Source organism: Esox lucius, chromosome 5 (genome assembly GCF_011004845.1).
Source record: "Esox lucius isolate fEsoLuc1 chromosome 5, fEsoLuc1.pri, whole genome shotgun sequence".
Taxonomy (NCBI): Eukaryota; Metazoa; Chordata; class Actinopteri; order Esociformes; family Esocidae; genus Esox; species Esox lucius.
In genome coordinates this window covers 909,660-929,834 of record NC_047573.1, presented here as the reverse complement: position 1 = coordinate 929,834, position 20,175 = coordinate 909,660, and the positions used below count along the sequence as shown (strand labels likewise).

Genomic DNA, 20,175 nt, shown 5'->3' with positions numbered 1-20,175 from the left:
TAACCAAGTCGTTTATTGGAAACATGTGGGAGGAGATGTAGTGTGATAACTGTCTAGGCCAAGTGGCCTTAGAGACCTGGATGAACTCATGTAGGAGCTCCAGAGCCTGGCTGAAGAAGAAGGGGTTCGGGGTGGAGGCCTGGAGACACCCCAGCAGCACCTGTAGGGCAACGTTCTTTCTTAGACCAGGTTCCAAACAAGACACTTGCAGTAATGACTGGTTAAAAGTACCACACCTGCGGTAATGACTGGTTAAAACTACCATACCTGCGGTAATGACTGGTTAAAACTACCATACCTGCGGTAATGACTGGTTAAAACTACCATACCTGCGGTAATGACTGGTTAAAACTACCATACCTGCGGTAATGACTGGTTAAAACTACCATACCTGCGGTAATGACTGGTTAAAACTACCATACCTGCGGTAATGACTGGTTAAAACTACCATACCTGCGGTAATGACTGGTTAAAACTACCATGCCTGCGGTAATGACTGGTTAAAACTACCATGCCTGCGGTAAAGACTGGTTAAAACTACCATACCTGCGGTAATGACTGGTTAAAACTACCATACCTGCGGTAATGACTGGTTAAAACTACCATACCTGCGGTAATGACTGGTTAAAACTACCATACCTGCAGTAATGACTGGTTAAAACTACCATACCTGCGGTAATGACTGGTTAAAACTACCATACCTGCAGTAATGACTGGTTAAAACTACCATACCTGCAGTAATGACTGGTTAAAACTACCATACCTGCAGTAATGACTGGTTAAAACTACCATACCTGCGGTAATGACTGGATAAAACTACCATACCTGTAACACGCCCTCCAACAGCTCAGGTAACAGCAGGGCACGGTGTCTCCAGCGGGAGAACGAGAAGTCATCCTGTACCTCCTGACAGAGAGAAACATTACAAATGATTATTCATGGCTAACTCTGTGCACGTATACAGCGTAGACATTTGAAACACAAGTCTCTGGAACAGTAGGTGCCTGAAGGGTCTTCTTGGTTCGCGGGGCGAAAGGGTCGGCCTGTCTCTCCAGGCAGGTGCGGATCTTCAGCGTGGCTCTCAGCAGGTCAGTCAGACTGCGCCTCAGATTGTCGGGTAGAGCCTCACTCGGGTCCACGTCTATAGACATCAGGTGGAGGATGGTCCTCAGCAGCATTCTCTGGGAGGAGGGAGTGGGACAGCTTCACTACATTACCCCAGGGGGACCCCTTAGTCATAACCATCCAGAGGGAATGTCGAGACCTGGCTACTAGGGGGCTGTCGCAGTTTGAAGCTCACTGCAAGTGGCAGGGTACTGAAACCATGTATGTTGCGTCAACTGGCAAGCCAAAACGCTGCCAATCTGGAGATAAACTAAGATGGAGGATTCTACAATTTTGGTTTATCAGTACCACCAATCACCATTGTAGAGATAAATGTTCCTCCATGAGTTTGGCTCACAAAACAACATTTGGAAAAGCACCAACAATTATCATAATTTAAATTATGAAGTGGGCAAAGGCTCTTATACAAGAGGTTTTTAACACATAGCAAGCTATTTCTTTTGAAATATGGGTTATTCTGGTTCAGATACTGTAAAGAGAGTTCCGATTCTGTATTCAAATACATGGCCTCTTACAACACTACGATCAATAATAAAGAATGCAGCCTGAGGAGCCTCGTTGAACAGCCCCGACCGGTGTGTCAAAGTGAGGGGTACCTGGACTAGAGCAATGGGTTCCTCCGTCCAGCCTCCAGCCAGTTCCTCCACCCCTCCTCCACCCGGACCGCAGCAGTCTCCAAAATCGGTGAGAATCTCAGTTAAGGTTGGCACCACGCTGACCGCCAGACCCGGGGCGTGGTTGATGCTCATGTCAAACTTACACACCTTGAATGACAATAGAGACATCAGGGAACAACACAAGTGCTGTGTCCGTTCCAAACAGCACCACACACCCGTCATACTGCATTCCTACTGACCACACCCCTATGAGAGGATGAGACGGAATATCCAACACACCTTCTCCAGGAGCGAAAGTAGGACGTGGCAAAGGTCAAAGGGTGAGTTTTCCATGCGGTTGAATATGGACATAGCGGCTGGGTCGGTGAGGGTCTCTGCGTCCATGGCAGTATGGGAACCCCCCAGACAGCGGGGTTGTGGGTAGGTTGGGAAAGGGGAGGCCATGGTCATTTCCGGGGGCGGGAGGGGGGGCGAGGGCAGCGAGGGAGCCTCTGAGCGGTGATACTGGCAGCTCACACGGATGGTGGAACCATGAGAACGCCGGCCTCGGGAACCACCAGCCCCGGCGGGGGAGGTCTTCTCGTGGGCGGTGTCGTCGGTGTCAGTGGTGGACAGTTGGGAGCGGTGGGCATCCCTTATTGAGTAGCGCTGAGTGGTCCGCCGTGAGCTCCGCTGGGCCTTCCAACCAGAGCTACTGCCTCCCCCATGAGAGCGCCTCCCAGAGCGCAGAGAATCAGGGCCGGGTTTTTTATGTTGCCCCACCCTCAGAGGAACGACCTTCACCTCCCGGCTCAAGAACACATCCAGCAGTGACGACAGAGTAAAACCTGACAGGAGAAGAAGAGTTTGAGACCAGGTGGGTGGACACCACAGACCCTACTGACTACCTACTGGGGAGACCAGGTGGGTGGACAGCACAGACCCTACTGACTACCTACTGGGGAGACCAGGTGGGGGGACACCACAGACCCTACTGACTACCTACTGGGGAGACCAGGTGGGTGGACAGCACAGACCCTACTGACTACCTACTGGGGAGACCAGGTGGGGGGACACCACAGACCCTACTGACTACCTACTGGGGAGACCAGGTGGGTGGACACCACAGACCCTACTGACTACCTACTGGGGAGACCAGGTGGATGGACACCACAGACCCTACTGACTACATACTGGGGAGACCAGGTGGGTGGACACCACAGACCCTACTGACTACCTACTGGGGAGACCAGGTGGATGGACACCACAGACCCTACTGACTACCTACTGGGGAGACCAGGTGGGTGGACACCACAGACCCTACTGACTACCTACTGGGGAGACCAGGTGGGTGGACACCACAGACCCTACTGACTACCTACTGGGGAGACCAGGTGGATGGACAGCACAGACCCTACTGACTACCTACTGGGGAGACCAGGTGGGGGGGCACCACAGACCCTACTGACTACCTACTGGGGAGACCAGGTGGGTGGACACCACAGACCCTACTGACTACCTACTGGGGAGACCAGGTGGATGGACACCACAGACCCTACTGACTACATACTGGGGAGACCAGGTGGGTGGACACCACAGACCCTACTGACTACCTACTGGGGAGACCAGGTGGATGGACACCACAGACCCTACTGACTACCTACTGGGGAGACCAGGTGGATGGACCCTACTGATGACTGATTAGTGCATAATTGTTACAGGCTTTGAAACAGAAGGAGGCTCTTGCCTAGACCTTCCAATTGACCATGGTTATTTAAGGCGAGCTGCACAATGGCAACTGTATTTTGTTTTGCGATGGAATTGTTAGTTCATAACTCCAGAGCTCCTAACAGCAGATTGACAGGGAAAGTACTGATCCAACAGCCACTGAGCGCTGGTTCATTACAACCTAAATGGTTTGTTTCAACATAGGACCACAGTCTCCTTCATGTCAGCTCTCTCCCTCCACATCCACCTTCTCTCTCCCTCCACATCCACCTTCTCTCTCCCTCCACATCCACCTTCTCTCTCCCTACCCCATTTAGCCCTCAGCTAATGCTAGTGATCATCATACTTATAGTTTCCCTGTAAAAAAAAACTAAAAAACTGACACCTATTTCAAAAGGCAAGAAACGAAACCATTAAAAACAAAGATGAAATGAGAAAGCCTAATCCAGGAACTCTGTTGTGACCTGATGCAGGGTCGGTAAGTAACTAATTTAGCAGCCACTAATAAGATCACTATGTGAGAAGAGCCTGTTAGAATAGATTAGCGAGACAACACTAAATACCTTGCCATCCTGGGGACAACCAGCCCTGCTCTAGACGAGGGTAGAACATAGTTGTTGGTTTCAATAAGTAATTAACATTTCTCCTAATAACATGTCCTGTTCCTGACTGGAATATCAGCATTAATGTCTTCCATAAGGACCGCTAAAACACAAAAAAGTTAACTTAGGTACTGTGTGGAGAAGAACTGGACGATAAGTAGCATTAGTGTTGGCAGTGTTGTCTAACAGCAGTGTTGGCAGTCATTTACATACATTATCACACCGTGTCTTGTGTTCATTGAATTTTAACATATTACATTTGACAGCATTGTTTAAATAAAAAATATAAATTGAATCATATTATCTTTGCTCTTTTAATATAGTCCTGATTTGCATACATTTAAAGTGCATGTAATATACATACTACATGCTACATGCTAATGAAAAGTACTGAAGTACACATTAAACTGTAATGACTATGGTTGAGTGGGGGTGCTCATGTGAGGCTGTTTGTCCTAAGTGAAGGTAATGCCTCTCTGATAGTCAGCATTACTCGGTGGGTGTTGGACGTACCTGGAGCTTTCTCCTCCTGGACAGGTATTTTCCAGACCAGCGGCAAAAGGGAAAGGAGTAGCGTTAGTAGCTCCTCTCTGCAAGTCAGCTCCTGCAGGAACAGACCCGATGACTGTCAGATATATCCTCAAGACCTCTCAGATAGACACCACAGCCTTTCAGTCAGACCCACCAAACAGCAGAAGATTAAACAGTTTGAATCTCAGTCAGACCCACCAAACAGCAGCAGATTAAACAGTTTGAATCTCAGTCAGACCCACCAAACAGCAGCAGATTAAACAGTTTGAATCTCAGTCAGACCCACCAAACAGCAGCAGATTGAACAGTTTAAATCTCAGTCAGACCCACCAAACAGCAGCAGAGGGTTTAACTCTCACTCTCGTGTTCACACCTTCAGAAATAATATCACGCCCTCCCTCTAACAAGAGTCCAGGCATAGAGAGAAAGGAAGGCAGAGACCAAGACAAAGACAGGGTCCAGGGGCCGAGACAAAGACAGGGGCCAGGGGCCGAGACAAAGACAGGGGCCAGGGGCCGAGACAAAGACAGGGGCCGAGACAAAGACAGGGGCCGAGACAAAGACAGGGGCCGAGACAAAGACAGGGGCCGAGACAAAGACAGGGGCCAGACGTCGAGACAAAGACAGAGACTAAGATGAACAGATGCTTTCTAAAAACAGGTTTCAGAACAGTGTTGCCATGGGGGACTGGGAATACTATCCAAATGGCCCTTTATCACAATGACATGGACCAAATATACATCACAAAGCTACAACTTGCCCTCCCCGCGTGGACCAGTCAGCCTGTGCCCTCCCCGCGTGGACCAGTCAGCCTGTGCCCTCCCCGCGTGGACCAGTCAGCCTGTGCCCTCCCCGCGTGGACCAGTCAGCCTGTGCCCTCCCCGCGTGGACCAGTCAGCCTGTGCCCTCCCCGCGTGGACCAGTCAGCCTGTGCCCTCCCCGCGTGGACCAGTCAGCCTGTGCCCTCCCCGCGTGGACCAGTCAGCCTGTGCCCTCCCCGCGTGGACCAGTCAGCCTGTGCCCTCCCCGCGTGGACCAGTCAGCCTGTGCCCTCCCCGCGTGGACCAGTCAGCCTGTGCCCTCCCCGCGTGGACCAGTCAGCCTGTGCCCTACCTGGCTGTGGGGAAAGTGGCGTCTGTCTGACAGCCTACCCCTATATACTCGTATCCCTCTTCAGCCAGATCCAAAACATTCCTCACCAGGGAGAGAGAATGCAGCTCCATGTGTCAATGAAAAGCAAACAAGACCAAGTGGTCATCACTAATGGTCCTGTCACTCTACTCCCTAATATTACAAACATCAGAGATTGTCATGTGGAACGCATATGAAGGCTGTGTTTAGGAGGCCAGGAGACGAACAGAGAAATATCCAATCCAGAAATACAATGTGTGAAAAAGCTGGTTGCATGTTGAGGCAATGTCTTCATTAGGCGACTACAACTATCAAGCCTGATAGCCCCCTGTTGATTTAGCGCTCTACTTTTCATCAGTAAGCATTATCAACATTGTTTATTCGTCAGGAAACACTCGACATAGACCATACCAACACTGGACCGGACCAGAGAGAACCTCCCCAATCATCCAGACACACTGGACCGGACCAGAGAACCTGAACTGGATTTGATGGAATCAGAATCAGAGGGAACCTGAATCAGAGGGAACCCGAATCAGAGGGAACCCGAATCAGAGGGAACCCGAATCAGAGGGAACCCAAATCAGAGGGAACCCAAATCAGAGACTGGACAAGTGAGAACCTCCCCAATCATCTAGCCACATTGGACTGGAACAGAGGGAACCTGGACAGAGCCAGAGGGTCTCTCTCCAATCATCAAGACGACTCTGCCTTCCGTAGAACCGATTTGACACCTCTGATCGACTAGACACACTAAACCAGAGAGAATCTGAACTGGACTAGATGAAACCTGGATCAGGGGCAACCGGGATCTGAGGGAACCGGGATTGGAGCAGCAGAAGTGTCTTTCTTAGCCCATCCCCACTTTCCTATATATAGGGTTTTAAAGAAGTCAAACACTCACTGTCAGAGAAATGGGATACTGCCTCAGAAGCAGTAATGTTTGTGTGATGAAGGCCACTGCAGACGAGCCATGTGACCACAGCTTACTTCCAAGAATACAGTCTAATATGAAAGCAATTTAGAGTTCTCATAGAACAACCTGAACAGCAGAGAGGAGGCCCAGGGAATGATCTCACCACAAAGACACACATCCTGTGCAGTGTAAGGGTATAGTAGGAGCCTTTCAATGTCAGGGTTGTGGTTTTGGTACCACAGAGGGCTTTAAACATAAAGAAACAGTCACTCTGGATAAGAGAGGAAGGTAAATGACTTGAATGTTAAAAGAAATGAATGATGGCCTGAGGGTGAAGTAGTGGGAGAAAAAGTGGAAGAAATGAAAAGAGCGAGAGACAAAGAGAGAGATGCAAAGGAGGAAAGAAAAAGAGCTTGAGAGAGACAGGTAGAGATATATGGGTGCTTCTGAATAACGTGATCGACAGTCTCCCCTCTCACTGTGAAGCTGGTGTCTGGAACTTTCCAGCACAAGTTCTAGTTTTGGCCCTCCAAAGTTTTTGTCAAAAATAATTATGAAAATCTTAAGGAATAAAAAAAATATTATTTAAAACAAGTAAGACATTATGCAATAGTTTCTCAACACAATTAAGGTATAGACATTTGTTTTTGTAATACATTTGCAGTGTACATATTATTACAATCATGCATACTGATTACAATCCAACCTGTGCATTATAATGCTTGTCCAGCTGTGAATCATATTTGTCCTTTGCTCATGGAGCCCACAACCTTTTACATTGGCTAAAAGGGGTGACTGGAGGTCTGAATTTACCCCTAAACCCTTAATCATTCCCACTGCCTGGGAAACATGTGGAAGGCAGAGAAGGAGGGTTTCCTTTTTCATTCTGCTGATACGCGAGTAAGTGCAGGGAGTCTGGAAGACAGCCTGGAACTGTGAGGTTAATTGATGTGTGTGTACTGAGGACGTGACAAGGGTGTGTGTGTGTGTCATTGATGTGTGTGTACTGAGGATGTGAGAAAGGTGTGTGTGTGTGTGTCATTGATGTGTGTGTACTGAGGACGTGACAAGGGTGTGTGTGTGGGTCATTGATGTGTGTGTACTGAGGACGTGACAAGTGTGTGTGTGTGTCAATGATGTGTGTGAACTGAGGACGTGACAAGTGTGTGTGTCATTGATGTGTGTGTATTGAGGATGTGACCAGTGTGTGTGTCATTGTCAGAGTGTGTCTCCAAGTGCGTCCTCAGGCCAGCTCTCACCTGGTCGATAATTGAGTCCAGGGCGCTGAGAAGCAGGAAGCCCCTCCCCCTGACCAGATATTCGCCCAGGGCCACCATGTGACTCTCCTCCTCATCCTCCTCCCCCCGGGACTCCGCCCTCTGGGCCACAGCGCTGCAGAGCTGGTGGACATCGGTCAGGAACTCCCGGGCCAGCGTGTTGCTGGCACCACTCATATCAACACTGTCAGGAAGGAATAAGAACTGGGTGACATGTTCTGTTTGTAGGTCAACAAGGAGAGAGAGGAGAGAGGAGGTGAAAGGGAGTCAAAAAAGGAGACAGAGGAGAGAGGGGGTGAAAGGGAGTCGAAAGGGAGTCAAAAAGGAGACAGAGGAGAGAGGGGGTGAAAGGGAGTCAAAAAGGAGACAGGAGAGAGGGGAGTCAAAAAGGAGACAGGAGAGAGGGGAGTCAAAAAGGAGATAGAGGAGAGAGGGGGTGTAGGAGAGACAGACAGTCAAAATCTAGAGTAGACCCATCTTGCGCAATATCCTTAAAGTAGACCTGACCAACAAGACAGATGTCTCAAATAGCTGTCTGTTAAAATGGAAAATATCTGTGTTTTTGGGAAGATTTGAGAAGAATCCCACCAAGGGAGCGATCGGGACAGGCTAATTTCAGGCCCTGGGAACTGTTGTGGCAAACTACAGTATTTCAAAAGTATTTATTTAACCTCTACTTCAACATGAGGTATTGGCTGATGTTGCTCGGGAGATCCGTTTCCAAAGGCAGAGCTTTCTGAAATCACATGGTTCAGACCCCCACCTCACACACTCATATGACTTTCACTGATGTCATTCATCTACATTTAACCCATTTGTAATAACGACTACATGGATAGAACAAATCATTTAATGTGTTACAACAATAGCAATTAAGAATTTAATAAATGTATCATACTTGTCGCGCAGATAGAACTAAGAATTTTATAAATGTGTTACAACAATAATAATGAATAAATGAAAACATTTATTATTACTGATCATTCAATGAATGTGTTACAAAGACAAGACCAGTGTATCTGTATCATACTTATTTTGTTGAACTGCAGACAAAAACTAGACTAGAAGTTAAAGCAAAACATTCTATCCAGTCAAAGGTGTGAACGCTCTTCTCAGTCCCCAATCCAAAGACATCTACAGCCTGAAGGACATCTTAAATTAACCTGGTTGTCACTAAAATTCAAGGACATCTACAGCCTGTGGAAGGACATCTTAAAGGAACCTGGTTGTCACTAAAATTCAAGGACATCTACAGCCTGTAGAAGGACATCTTAAAGGAACCTGTGTAACTGGGTCTTCAAAGGAATTAAACATTTCTAACTTGAATTCAAACAACACAATGTAAAACCTCAATCACTTAAAGGGATAGTTTGTCCAAAAATCTTATTTTGGTGACAGTTTCCTTCAGGCACATAGTCAATCTTTAAAACAATCCATTATTCAGCTCTTTCTCCGTCAGTAATTTGCGTTATTAGCGTCGTACAAATTCATGAATGGAAACTGCCTGTACCTTTATCGCAAAGCTGCATTGCGAGGGGAAAACTAGACTTAAAAAACTCCAAACTAAGACAACTTGTGTTGTTTACCTCAAAGAACATGATGATGTTGTATTCCTCAAAATAAAGTGTTAATATTTGCTATATAATTCTCATTACAACATTAACGGGTACATCCTGTGTTTACCAGTCAGTTCTGTTCATAATTTAACCAATGCACGTGTTTACTTGGAAAGAGTAAGTGTAAACACAGTAAACAGAGGTTAGTATTCGCTAGCTAGAAAGCAAGTTAGCCATTTCGTCTTTGATATTCACCCCAGACAGTCACAATTCTGCACCTAACTTCACAACACCCACCTACCTCACATCCCTTTATGTCTATACAACATTACCCACCTACCTCACAAGTCCCTTTACGTCTATACAACATTACCCACCTACCTCACAAGTCCCTTTATGTCTATACAACATTACCCACCTACCTCACAAGTCCCTTTACGTCCATACAACATTACCCACCTACCTCACAAGTCCCTTTACGTCTATACAACATTACCCACCTACCTCACAAGTCCCTTTACGTCTATACAACATTACCCACCTACCTCAAGTCCCTTCACGTCTATACAACATTACCCACCTACCTCACAAGTCCCTTTATGTCTATACAACATTACCAACCTACCTCACAAGACCCTTTATGTCTATACAACATTACCCACCTACCTCACAAGTCCCTTTATGTCTATACAACATTACCCACCTACCTCACAAGTCCCTTTACGTCTATACAACATTACCCACCTACCTCACAAGACCCTTTATGTCTATACAACATTACCCACCTACCTCACAAGTCCCTTTATGTCTATACAACATTACCCACCTACCTCACAAGTCCCTTTACGTCTATACAACATTACCCACCTACCTCACAAGTCCCTTTATGTCTATACAACATTACCAACCTACCTCACAAGACCCTTTATGTCTATACAACATTACCAACCTACCTCACAAGACCCTTTATGTCTATATAACATTACCCACCTACCTCACAAGTCCCTTTGTCTATACAACATTACCCCCTTACTTCACAAGCCCTTCAATAAGTACACAACATTACCCCCTTACTTCACAAGCCCTTCAATAAGTACACAACATTACCACCTCAACCATCCTTCCCTCCCACAACCTATACACATGCACCACACTCATAAATGCATTTAGACCAGTAAGAACATCCCCATGTTTCCTACCTGCCAAACTGCCTGAATCCAAAACAGTCACCACCACCATCATCACCACCACCACCACCACCACCACCACCACCATCCCACTACAGACTGTGTTGTCCCTGTATTTTCTCTGTAGTCATGGTAATGATCCAGGTCAGTTCCTTTCTTGAAGACTGTTGCTCCTGTTCTCTGCAGCAAATTCCATTAAATTGGAATTTGAAATGGAGGCCTTCCAAATTTGGACGAGAGGGTTGATCAGGGATCACATGTAACCATGTGACATGACATGAGAATGGTGCAGAAGAGGACTGGGGGGCTGGGGCTGGTGGGGGGGGGCGCTGGGGCTGGTGGGGGGGCGGGGTTCTGGGGCTGGTGGGGGGGTGCTGGGGCTGGTGGGGGAGCGGGGTTCTGGGGCTGGTGGGGGGGTGGGACTGGGGCTGGTGGGGGGGTGGGGCTGGGGCTGGGGCTGGTGGGGGGGTGGGGCTGGGGCTGGTGGGGGGGTGCTGGGGCTGGTGGGGGGGTGGGGCTGGGGCTGGTGGGGGGGTGCTGGGGCTGGTGGGGGGGTGGGGCTGGGGCTGGTGGGGGGGGTGCTGGGGCTGGTGGGGGGGGGGGGGTGCTGAGGCTGGTGGGGGGACACGCTTGGGGCTAGTGGGGGAGGGGGACGCTGGGGCTAGTGGGGGAGACTGGGGCTGGTGGGGAGGGGATGCTGGGGCTGGGGGGGAGGGGGACGCTGGGGCTGTGGCGCTGGGGCTGGTGGGGGAGACTGGGGCTGGTGGAGGGGGGTCGCTGGGGCTGGTGGTTTTAACAGATGGGCAGCGGATTTGTGTTGTCACATACCTCTTCACATAAAGGAAGCAGCACCTCCCTCCTGACATCTGAATTTCTCCCTCACACTGCTCTGATTTGATCTACTTGACAATGTATCCCACATCAACGATTTGGATTTATTATAATCGGAGATAAAATAAAAATGCAGGATATATTAGTATTGACATTCCAAAAATAAATGTAGCCAGCCTGAGGAAGCTGACAGGCCTTGTGCTGTTGTTTAAAGTATTCTTTAAGCAACAGAACAATGTGACAAACAGCAGTAGGCAGTCATGCTATTTTTATCTCCTATACAAGGACACCAAATAAATTGGTGTGTTTGTGTCAACTCAGATTGTGTGCAGATAGTGCCTTGTGTGGCTGGAGACATTAGAATGGGACCATCCATTCAGGGTAGAGGACCCTACAGAAAGAACAGACATTAGAATGGGACCATCCATTCAGGGTAGAGGACCCTACAGAAGGAACAGACATTAGAATGGGACCATCCATTCAGGGTAGAGGACCCTACAGAAAGAACAGACATTAGAATGGGACCATCCATTCAGGGTAGAGGACCCTACAGAAAGAACAGACATTAGAATGGGACCATCCATTCAGGGTAGAGGACCCTACAGAAAGAACAGACATTAGAATGGGACCATCCATTCAGGGTAGAGGGCCCTACAGAAAGAACAGACATTAGAATGGGACCATCCATTCAGGGTAGAGGGCCCTACAGAAAGAACAGACATTAGAATGGGACCATCCATTCAGGGTAGAGGGCCCTACAGAAGGAACAGGCCCACTGTCAAACTGACAGCCAGACAAATGCCAAGCATGTAGTATCTATCAACTCCATGTCATACAACAGACTACTAAGCATTTGTAGTCTGGTCTATTTTTAAATTTTTCACATTCCGTCAAACAGCAGGGTTATCTTTGATGTTTTTTCAGATGTTCAGAAATATGAAGCAGAAAAACCGGCTGCGTTACCATCGATTCAGAGAGAAATTCAAGGGCAGGTAAAAAAATTAAAAATAAATAACATTTGATGAGCAGCAACCAGCCTACTTCATACACAGAACACAATCAAAATACTACTACTATGGTAGTTTCAGAAAGAAAAACAGCCAACACAACAACCTGACTGCCATTACTTGTGGCTACATAACTGTGGACATACAGTGGGGATAAGTATTTGAGACACTGCCGATTTTGCAGTTTTTCCTGCAAAATCAGCAGGAAAATCACAAAATCACATTGTATGATTTTTAAATAATGAATTTGCATTTTATTGCATATCATAAGTATTTGATCACCTACCAACCAGAATTACAGCTCTCACAGACCTGTTAGTTTTTCTTTAAGAAGCCCTCCTGTTCTCCACTCATTACCTGTATTAACTGCACCTGTTTGAACTCGTTACCTGTATAAAAGACACCTGTCCACACACTCAATCAAACAGACACCAACCTCTCCACAATGGCCAAGACCAGAGAGCTGTGTAAGGACATCAGGGATAAAATTGTAGACCTGCACAAGGCTGGGATGGGCTACAGGACAATAGGCAAGCAGCTTGGTGAGAAGGCAACAACTGTTGGCGCAATGATTAGAAAATGGAAGTTCAAGATGATGCTCAATCTCCCTCGGTCTGGGGCTCCATGCAAGATCTCACCTCGTGGGGCATCAATGATCATGAGGAAGGTGAGGGATCAGCCCAGAACTACACGGCAGGACCTGGTCAATGACCTGAAGAGAGCTGGGACCACAGTCTCAAAGAAAACTATTAGTAACACACTACGCCGTCATGGATTAAAATCCTGCAGCGCACGCAAGGTCCCCCTGCTCAAGCCAGCGCAATTCCAGGCCAAGGTTATTATAGTTTTGCATTTTTTATTAGTTTTTATTTTTATTTTGTTTTGACTTTGTTTTCAAATTTTAATTAGTTTTTAAAGTGGGTTTGCTAGTTAAGTTTTTTTTTTTTTTTTTGAAAATCCTTAGTTTTAGTTTAGTTTTTATTAGTTATAGTGTTAGTTTTAGTCTTTTTTTGTAATATGGGCTATTTGTCAGGGGCAAGATTCAAAAAGGTCAGAAAAAGTATTGTGTATTAATAACTCAACAAAAACTATGTTGTTTAGGGGCAAATTGTTATGATATGTATATTTGGAGCAAGGCACAGATTCACAGATGTTAGCACTCAAAGCCTGTGATAACCATAAATCATCATACATTTATATGTCTAGCACTAGTTTCGTTATGACCTTTGCCAAGAGCATAGATAGAACTCAAAATGCAGATGAAGTTTTTAGCCATCGGATCACTATTTAGTAGATTTGCTTTAATGTTTTGAAAAAAGTATCTGAAAGGGATAGTTAAAATAATTCCTTCGTTAATAATGTTACACAGAACTTTATTATATTAAATATGGTTCACGCCTTCACAAAATATACACATTTAACACCCTAGAGGCCTACCAAATTCACACCCCATGGAAATTCCTTTAACGTTACCTCTTACAAAATTCACACGCCGTACCAAAAATCTAACGTTACACATCTTCTAAACAGAATTCACACTATACAAATACCACAGCTGTACAATTTTCACACCCTATTCTAAATTTATACAATAGCCTTCTGCCTACTCATCTGGATTGAAGCAGCAAACATTCAGTGTAAAAGTAAAAATGACATAACATTATTTAATATTTGAATCACAGCTTATAGGGTTTTGACATCGACAACCCAAGTGCATTTTACCTCAAACTTGCGACTAGTTAACTTTCTAAAGAAGGCGCAATCGCTTCTCAGGTAGACATTAACACACTGACGAAATTATATTCAGAATTTAAAATATTTTTATACCACTTTTTAATGTGATTGTGTAAAGGTGTTCACGAGATACCAACCTTTCGCAAACTTCCTTCAACATCGAACACTCGTTCTCATGGAGACGCGGTGTGCACGGAGGGGTGTGGGTGGGTGTGTGTGTGTGTGTGTGTGTGTGTGTGTGACAGAGAGACAGAGGGAGAGCAGTGACCATCTGGATGATCCAGAGGAGGAATGGGAGAAGGTCATGTGGTCTGATGAGAAAAAAATAGAGCTTTTTTGGTACAACCCCAAGAACACCATCCCAACCGTGAAGCATGGAGGTGGAAACATCATTCTTTAGGGATGCTTTTCTGCAAAGGGGACAGAACGACTGCACCGTATTGAGGGGAGAATGGATGGGGCCATGTATCTTGGCCAACAACCTCCTTCCCTCAGTAAGAGCATTGAAGATGGTTCGTGGCTGGGTCTTCCAGCATGACAACGACCCGAAACACACAGCCAGGGCAACTAAGGAGTGGCTCCGTAAGAAGCATCTCAAGGTCCTGGAGTGGCCTGGCCAGTCTCCAGACCTGAACCCAATAGACAATCTTTGGAGGGAGCTGAAAGTCTGTATTGCCAAACGACAGCCCTGAAACCTGAAGGATCTGGAGAAGGTCTGTATGGAGGAGTGGGCCAAAATTCCTGCTGCAGTGTGTGCAAACCTGGTCAAGAACTACAGGAAACGTATGATCTCTGCAATTGCAAACAAAGGTTTCGGTACCAAATATTAAGTTCTGCTTTTCTGATGTATCAAATACATATGGATTTTTGTTTTCGATTCCGTCACTCACAGTTGAAGTGTACCTATGATAAAAATGACAGACTTGTAAGTGAGAAAACCTGCAAGATCGGCAGTGTATCAAATACTTGTTCCCCCCACTGTACTGATACCAAGAAGAGCCACAAACAACACAAAACCCTTATTGACTGAGTGTGAAAAGGTCAACTCATGACCAGTGATGTGCAGGCTAACTGATCCTGCAACAGCAGATGGCTTGGGGTAGAGTTAGAGAGAGAAGCATCTTCTCAATGTCCTCCTCTGGCAGACATGAGGCTTCCTGTCATGTGGTTTTAGGTGAGGCTTGAGTCACAGCCTACACTCCCAATGTCATCCTGTTAATAGGGCACGCACTTGTCCCTCATAGGGCTCTGGTTGAACGTAGTGAACTAAATAGAGAATAGGTTTTGGGGAAGCGACAGTTGGTCACATCTCAGGCATCAAACAACCACAGCAACATGCTTAGTCACTTTCCAGATAACCGTTGTTTCTTTAAAACAGCACAGAAACGCTTTAGGGTGGAAGTTCAGATGTGAAACTGTTCCAGGGTGACTATACAGACTCCCTTGAATTTAGAGAAGTACAATAATATTTCCACATTGTAAAGATTCAATGTAGGTCATTAGTGTGTTGTTTTACACAGCCTGTCTTGACAATGTTTATGAAGGTTTCCTTTTAGGGTGAGTTAAAGTAACAACAGAGGTGTATTTGTTGAAGCTTTATATGTTTTGGAAGATATACATATAATTAAGGGTTAGCTTGTAACCATGTTGCTTCACAAGGGACATCTTTGTCCCTCTAAAGACTTCAAAATCCCATGTTCGGTCTCCTGCTCTCTCTAATGAGGTCTAGCTGCACGAGGCCAGAGCATGACAAAGCTATACTGTACAGAATTAGAACCCAACCAGAACTTCAGACTAGGGCATAAAACAATATTGATTATTAGTATGATAAAATTAATTAAGATAATAAGATACATTTTCAATAGCCATGTTGTCTTTTAGTTAGGGTTGCACGATATTGACAAAATGTGATATTGCGATATTGATCATGAATATTGTGATATCAATAATCATTTTGATATTCTTAAACCTACGTAAAAACACAAAATGTATGGGAAAACCCATCAAAATAGATTCATAACATATGAAAACAACATGTTTTCTTACAACACAAGGGTTTATTTCAACTGACAGTCATATTTGACTGGTACAACAGGAATAAATAGAGACCATGTCTCCTGTACAGAACATGTTGTACTGGTGGTACAGCAGACCGGACAACCCTGGCCAACGTTTTAGAGTACCAGACCTGCGTGGCAAATTGGAGTTCAGAACTGCCGTTTGCATTTGCCTTCATCTATACATCCCACTTGTACATACATTATACTTAATACTTAATTTTCTGCCCCCATCTTTTTGCACTTCTGGTTGGATGCAACTGCATTTCGATGTACTTGTATGTTCAATGACAAAGTTTAATCTAATCTAAAGTTTTCCTTAGGATATGCCCCCAAGTTTAGTCTCTACAGTAGACAAACGCTTGTCAACTCTCAAACAGGGCTAATCACGGGTATTGGCTTTTTAGACAAGGTACTTAATCAACACTAAAAGAAAAATCATTTTGAAAACAAAAACAAATGACAGCATGGACACAGACTCCAAACTAGCTACACAAAGCTTTGTAGTCTACCATAAAAAGAATGTGAATGCTGTTCGCTAGAAGAGTCCGGTGTTTCAGCCTGGGAAGGTATTTCTTAGCCGCGCATACATCATGAGATTTTTTACATTGATTAAATCTCAAATGTAGTGGAAAGGCTTTTAGAAGCACTGTCTCCATAGCTAATACAGGACACTAACTCATTCTTTTTTGCGCAGTCTTCTAAACTCCCGACTACATTTAATGCCAAGATGTTTATATTTATTTTGGATTATACTTTTGTAATACTTTTTGTAACGTGGATAAAAATTACAGTTAGTCTATCAAGTAACGTTTTTGGCCACTAACATTTCCTCTTCGATCTCCTTTGTTTCATTGTCTGCCTGAACCACACATCTTACTTTTCTGTCCTCTCTTTTCTTTCGCCCCTCTGACTCGCTTTGCTCGCTCACTCTCTCTTTCTTTCTGTCCTCTCTTTTCTTTCGCCCCTCTGACTCATTTCACTGTCTCCATCTCTCTCTTCACATTTCACTGTCTCCATCTCTTATCTTCTATAAGAGGAAGCACATTTTCAGTAATATTGACATTACAAATGCAATAACGTATTCACCTTCTGCAGACATCCTGCCAACAAGTGGAGACTGCAGTGGTTTGGCCATCCAACTGCTTGTCTAATGATTTTGGAGGGGAAGTATTTTCAAGCTCAGTGCCGGTTTTAGAGATTTGGGGGCCCTAGGCAGAAACAGATTGAGGCCCCAACATCATCTATCTTTTACCTTGTTGTCCTTATCAAACACACCTTTCTTTATTGTTGAATGGGACAGTCACTTCCAAAGACACTTACATTGCTGTCTGTTTCTGTAGAGTAAATCATCTAGTTTAACAAGAATTATCTGAAGGGTACATATACTGCCTTATAAGTTACAGCAACAGTGAAGCACAAAGAACTTAGCCACTTTGTTCAAGTGTTTGCCTACAGTTTCTTAATCATGATCAAGTGCATTCATATATCTTGCTTTTCTCACTAGGCTGCACCTCTCCCTGTCTGTCAGCTGGGAAGGCCACATATGGATCAGACATTACATTCTGTGTCACTACACAGTCAGAGCTTTCTTGGGGTGCCAGGGCAGGGTAAAAATCAACACTGCTAACTTGTGATCAGTAGCACTGTTGCTATCACCATCATGATCAACATTGGCGTCATGTGTGATGTTAGAAGAACTACATGATGGAACTGAATGTCTTCTTAACCTCAGTCTGGTGGCCGTTCATGATGGTCCAGGACAGGTAAAGCACTTTTTATGTGAATGTAAAACCGTCATATTTAGAAATAGCTAGAAATACATTAATGAGACCACAGATTTGATTGATTTTGTTAGTTTTCTTTAACCTTCCAATGTTTTCCTAGCCGATGAACCACCATTAGATGGTACCAAAAATGTTCTCAGTCCCGTTTCTCATGTGCCATGATTAAGGTATAAAATATGCTAAGTTGTATCAGGTGGAACGAATCATGATTTCAACCAAAAACTTTTTACAGCAAAAAGCTACAGGCCCTTCTTCCCAGAACAAACAGGTTTTAATAATACAGGACACGACATTCCCACATATTATTAATAAAAGGTTGCATATTTAGAACACTGACTCACACATAGGTCTTTGACAAGTTAAATGCGGCACTTTTCCAACTAATCTCATTAAACCTCCATGCACTTCAATAACAGTCCACATGGAGGTGTGAGGATGAGGATTGAAAAGGGGGGATGTTATCTCATTAATGTAACCAACTGTTTTAATATTTGGCTAGCATTCCATAATGTTTATGCCATCATTGGCCTGTCAACTGATTTTTTCAGAGAGAACTTGGACGTTTGAATGAGTGGTTGGGGAGAGAAGAAATGTGGGCAACACTCTCTCTCCTGGAAAAAGGAGTTGTGAACACTCTCTCTCCTGGAAAAAGGAGTTGTGAACACTCTCTCTCCTGGAAAAAGGAGTTGTGAACACTCTCTCTCCTGGAAAAAGGAGTTGTGAACACTCTCTCTCCTGGAAAAAGGAGTTGTGAACACTCTCTCTCCTGGAAAAAGGAGTTGTGAACACTCTCTCTCCTGGAAAAAGGAGTTGTGAACACTCTCTCCCCTGGAAAAAGGAGAAGCCGGCAGCACCTCGTCTATTTCGTGTTCAATAATGCCTTGATGTCTTTGTTCTATTTACAAAATACAAAGTTTTCACTTAATTATGTCCTACACAGACCTTTACTTTACAATTTTCAGATACTGTCTAAAACAGCCATGTATGTTTGTGGAAATGCAGGTCAACTCTGTGTTTACTTGTGTGATGTAATTCAATAACAAATGGCTCATGCTTACAGGTATCAACCTTCAGGCAGAATCAGAGCCTTACCAGAACTTCAGAGAATCCTTGTTACCATGGTGGTTGTGAAGATGACGGACACTGTAGAACAGACACAGGAAACTCTCCAGGCACTGCAGACTGACCTGGGGGGGAATACCACAAACAGTCAGACTGACCTGGGGAGGAATACCACAATCAGTTGGAGCACACTGCAAACGCCTTAAAAATGAATTGCAAAAATAGGATTAAAGCAACTAATTATCAAAGTGCATAAACAGCAATGAAATGACATTGATTTCAAAGTGATTCTCAAAGCTAATCTACAGAAAGATGATCCTACAGAGGAGCCTCAAAACATCTGGTTTGGTTCTTTCATTTTATGAACACAAACAGAGACACCGGGCAAGAGAAAGGGAAAGAGAGGCAGAGACAGGAGAGGCAGAGACAGGAGAGGCAGAGAGAGGAGAGGCAGAGAGAGGAGAGGCAAAGACAGGGGGACTGAGTGAGATTAAACAGCTCCTCCAGTAAATCTGTACTAAACTACAGTAAACACATGCACACTGACCCATCCACACACATTCATATAAACACCTATAGATACAGAATATACACACTCTGAAACATGCACACACAAACACACATACACAAACCTCCCTTCATTTACAAACCCACAAACTCACATTCCCACACAAAAATGTAATAAATACAATCACATGGGAAAATCCACACATTCAATCATATAAACACCTACAGATTCCTACAACATGCACACCCAAACGCACACACACAAATGTTTATTGAAACAATTAAAATAGATATTTACTCCCTCACTCTTAACAACCTAGTTAGTACTATTACTATAGTCTGATTTTCTCTACAATATGAAAGCATTATCAACCAGCATATGGAACACCCAGGGCCAATACTCAACAGCCTTCGGACTGAAGAGTTTAGCATTGTCCAAAACAACCCTAAAAAAAGATGATATCATCATCATCCTTCAGGGGTCTGTCTCACAAACTACAGAGAAATCATTATTCCATCCAAGAAGCAAAGCTCTGTCAAA

At 44.9% G+C, this 20,175-nt stretch overlaps 1 protein-coding gene across 1 annotated transcript in view; it reads right to left on the bottom strand.

Annotated features, from left to right (window-relative positions):
• The window catches only part of lyst (lysosomal trafficking regulator), a 101,419-nt gene that overhangs the window by 59,214 nt on the left and 22,030 nt on the right, over positions 1 to 20,175 (bottom strand). The window contains exons 3-10 of the mRNA XM_034292354.1: positions 19,158 to 19,252; positions 7,889 to 8,090; positions 4,565 to 4,655; positions 2,022 to 2,569; positions 1,722 to 1,889; positions 1,005 to 1,181; positions 826 to 906; positions 77 to 160 (exon numbers count right to left, since the gene is read on the bottom strand). Of these exons, the coding sequence (XP_034148245.1) occupies positions 77 to 160; positions 826 to 906; positions 1,005 to 1,181; positions 1,722 to 1,889; positions 2,022 to 2,569; positions 4,565 to 4,655; positions 7,889 to 8,090; positions 19,158 to 19,252 (1,446 nt within the window). The remainder of the gene's footprint in view (positions 1 to 76; positions 161 to 825; positions 907 to 1,004; positions 1,182 to 1,721; positions 1,890 to 2,021; positions 2,570 to 4,564; positions 4,656 to 7,888; positions 8,091 to 19,157; positions 19,253 to 20,175) is intronic.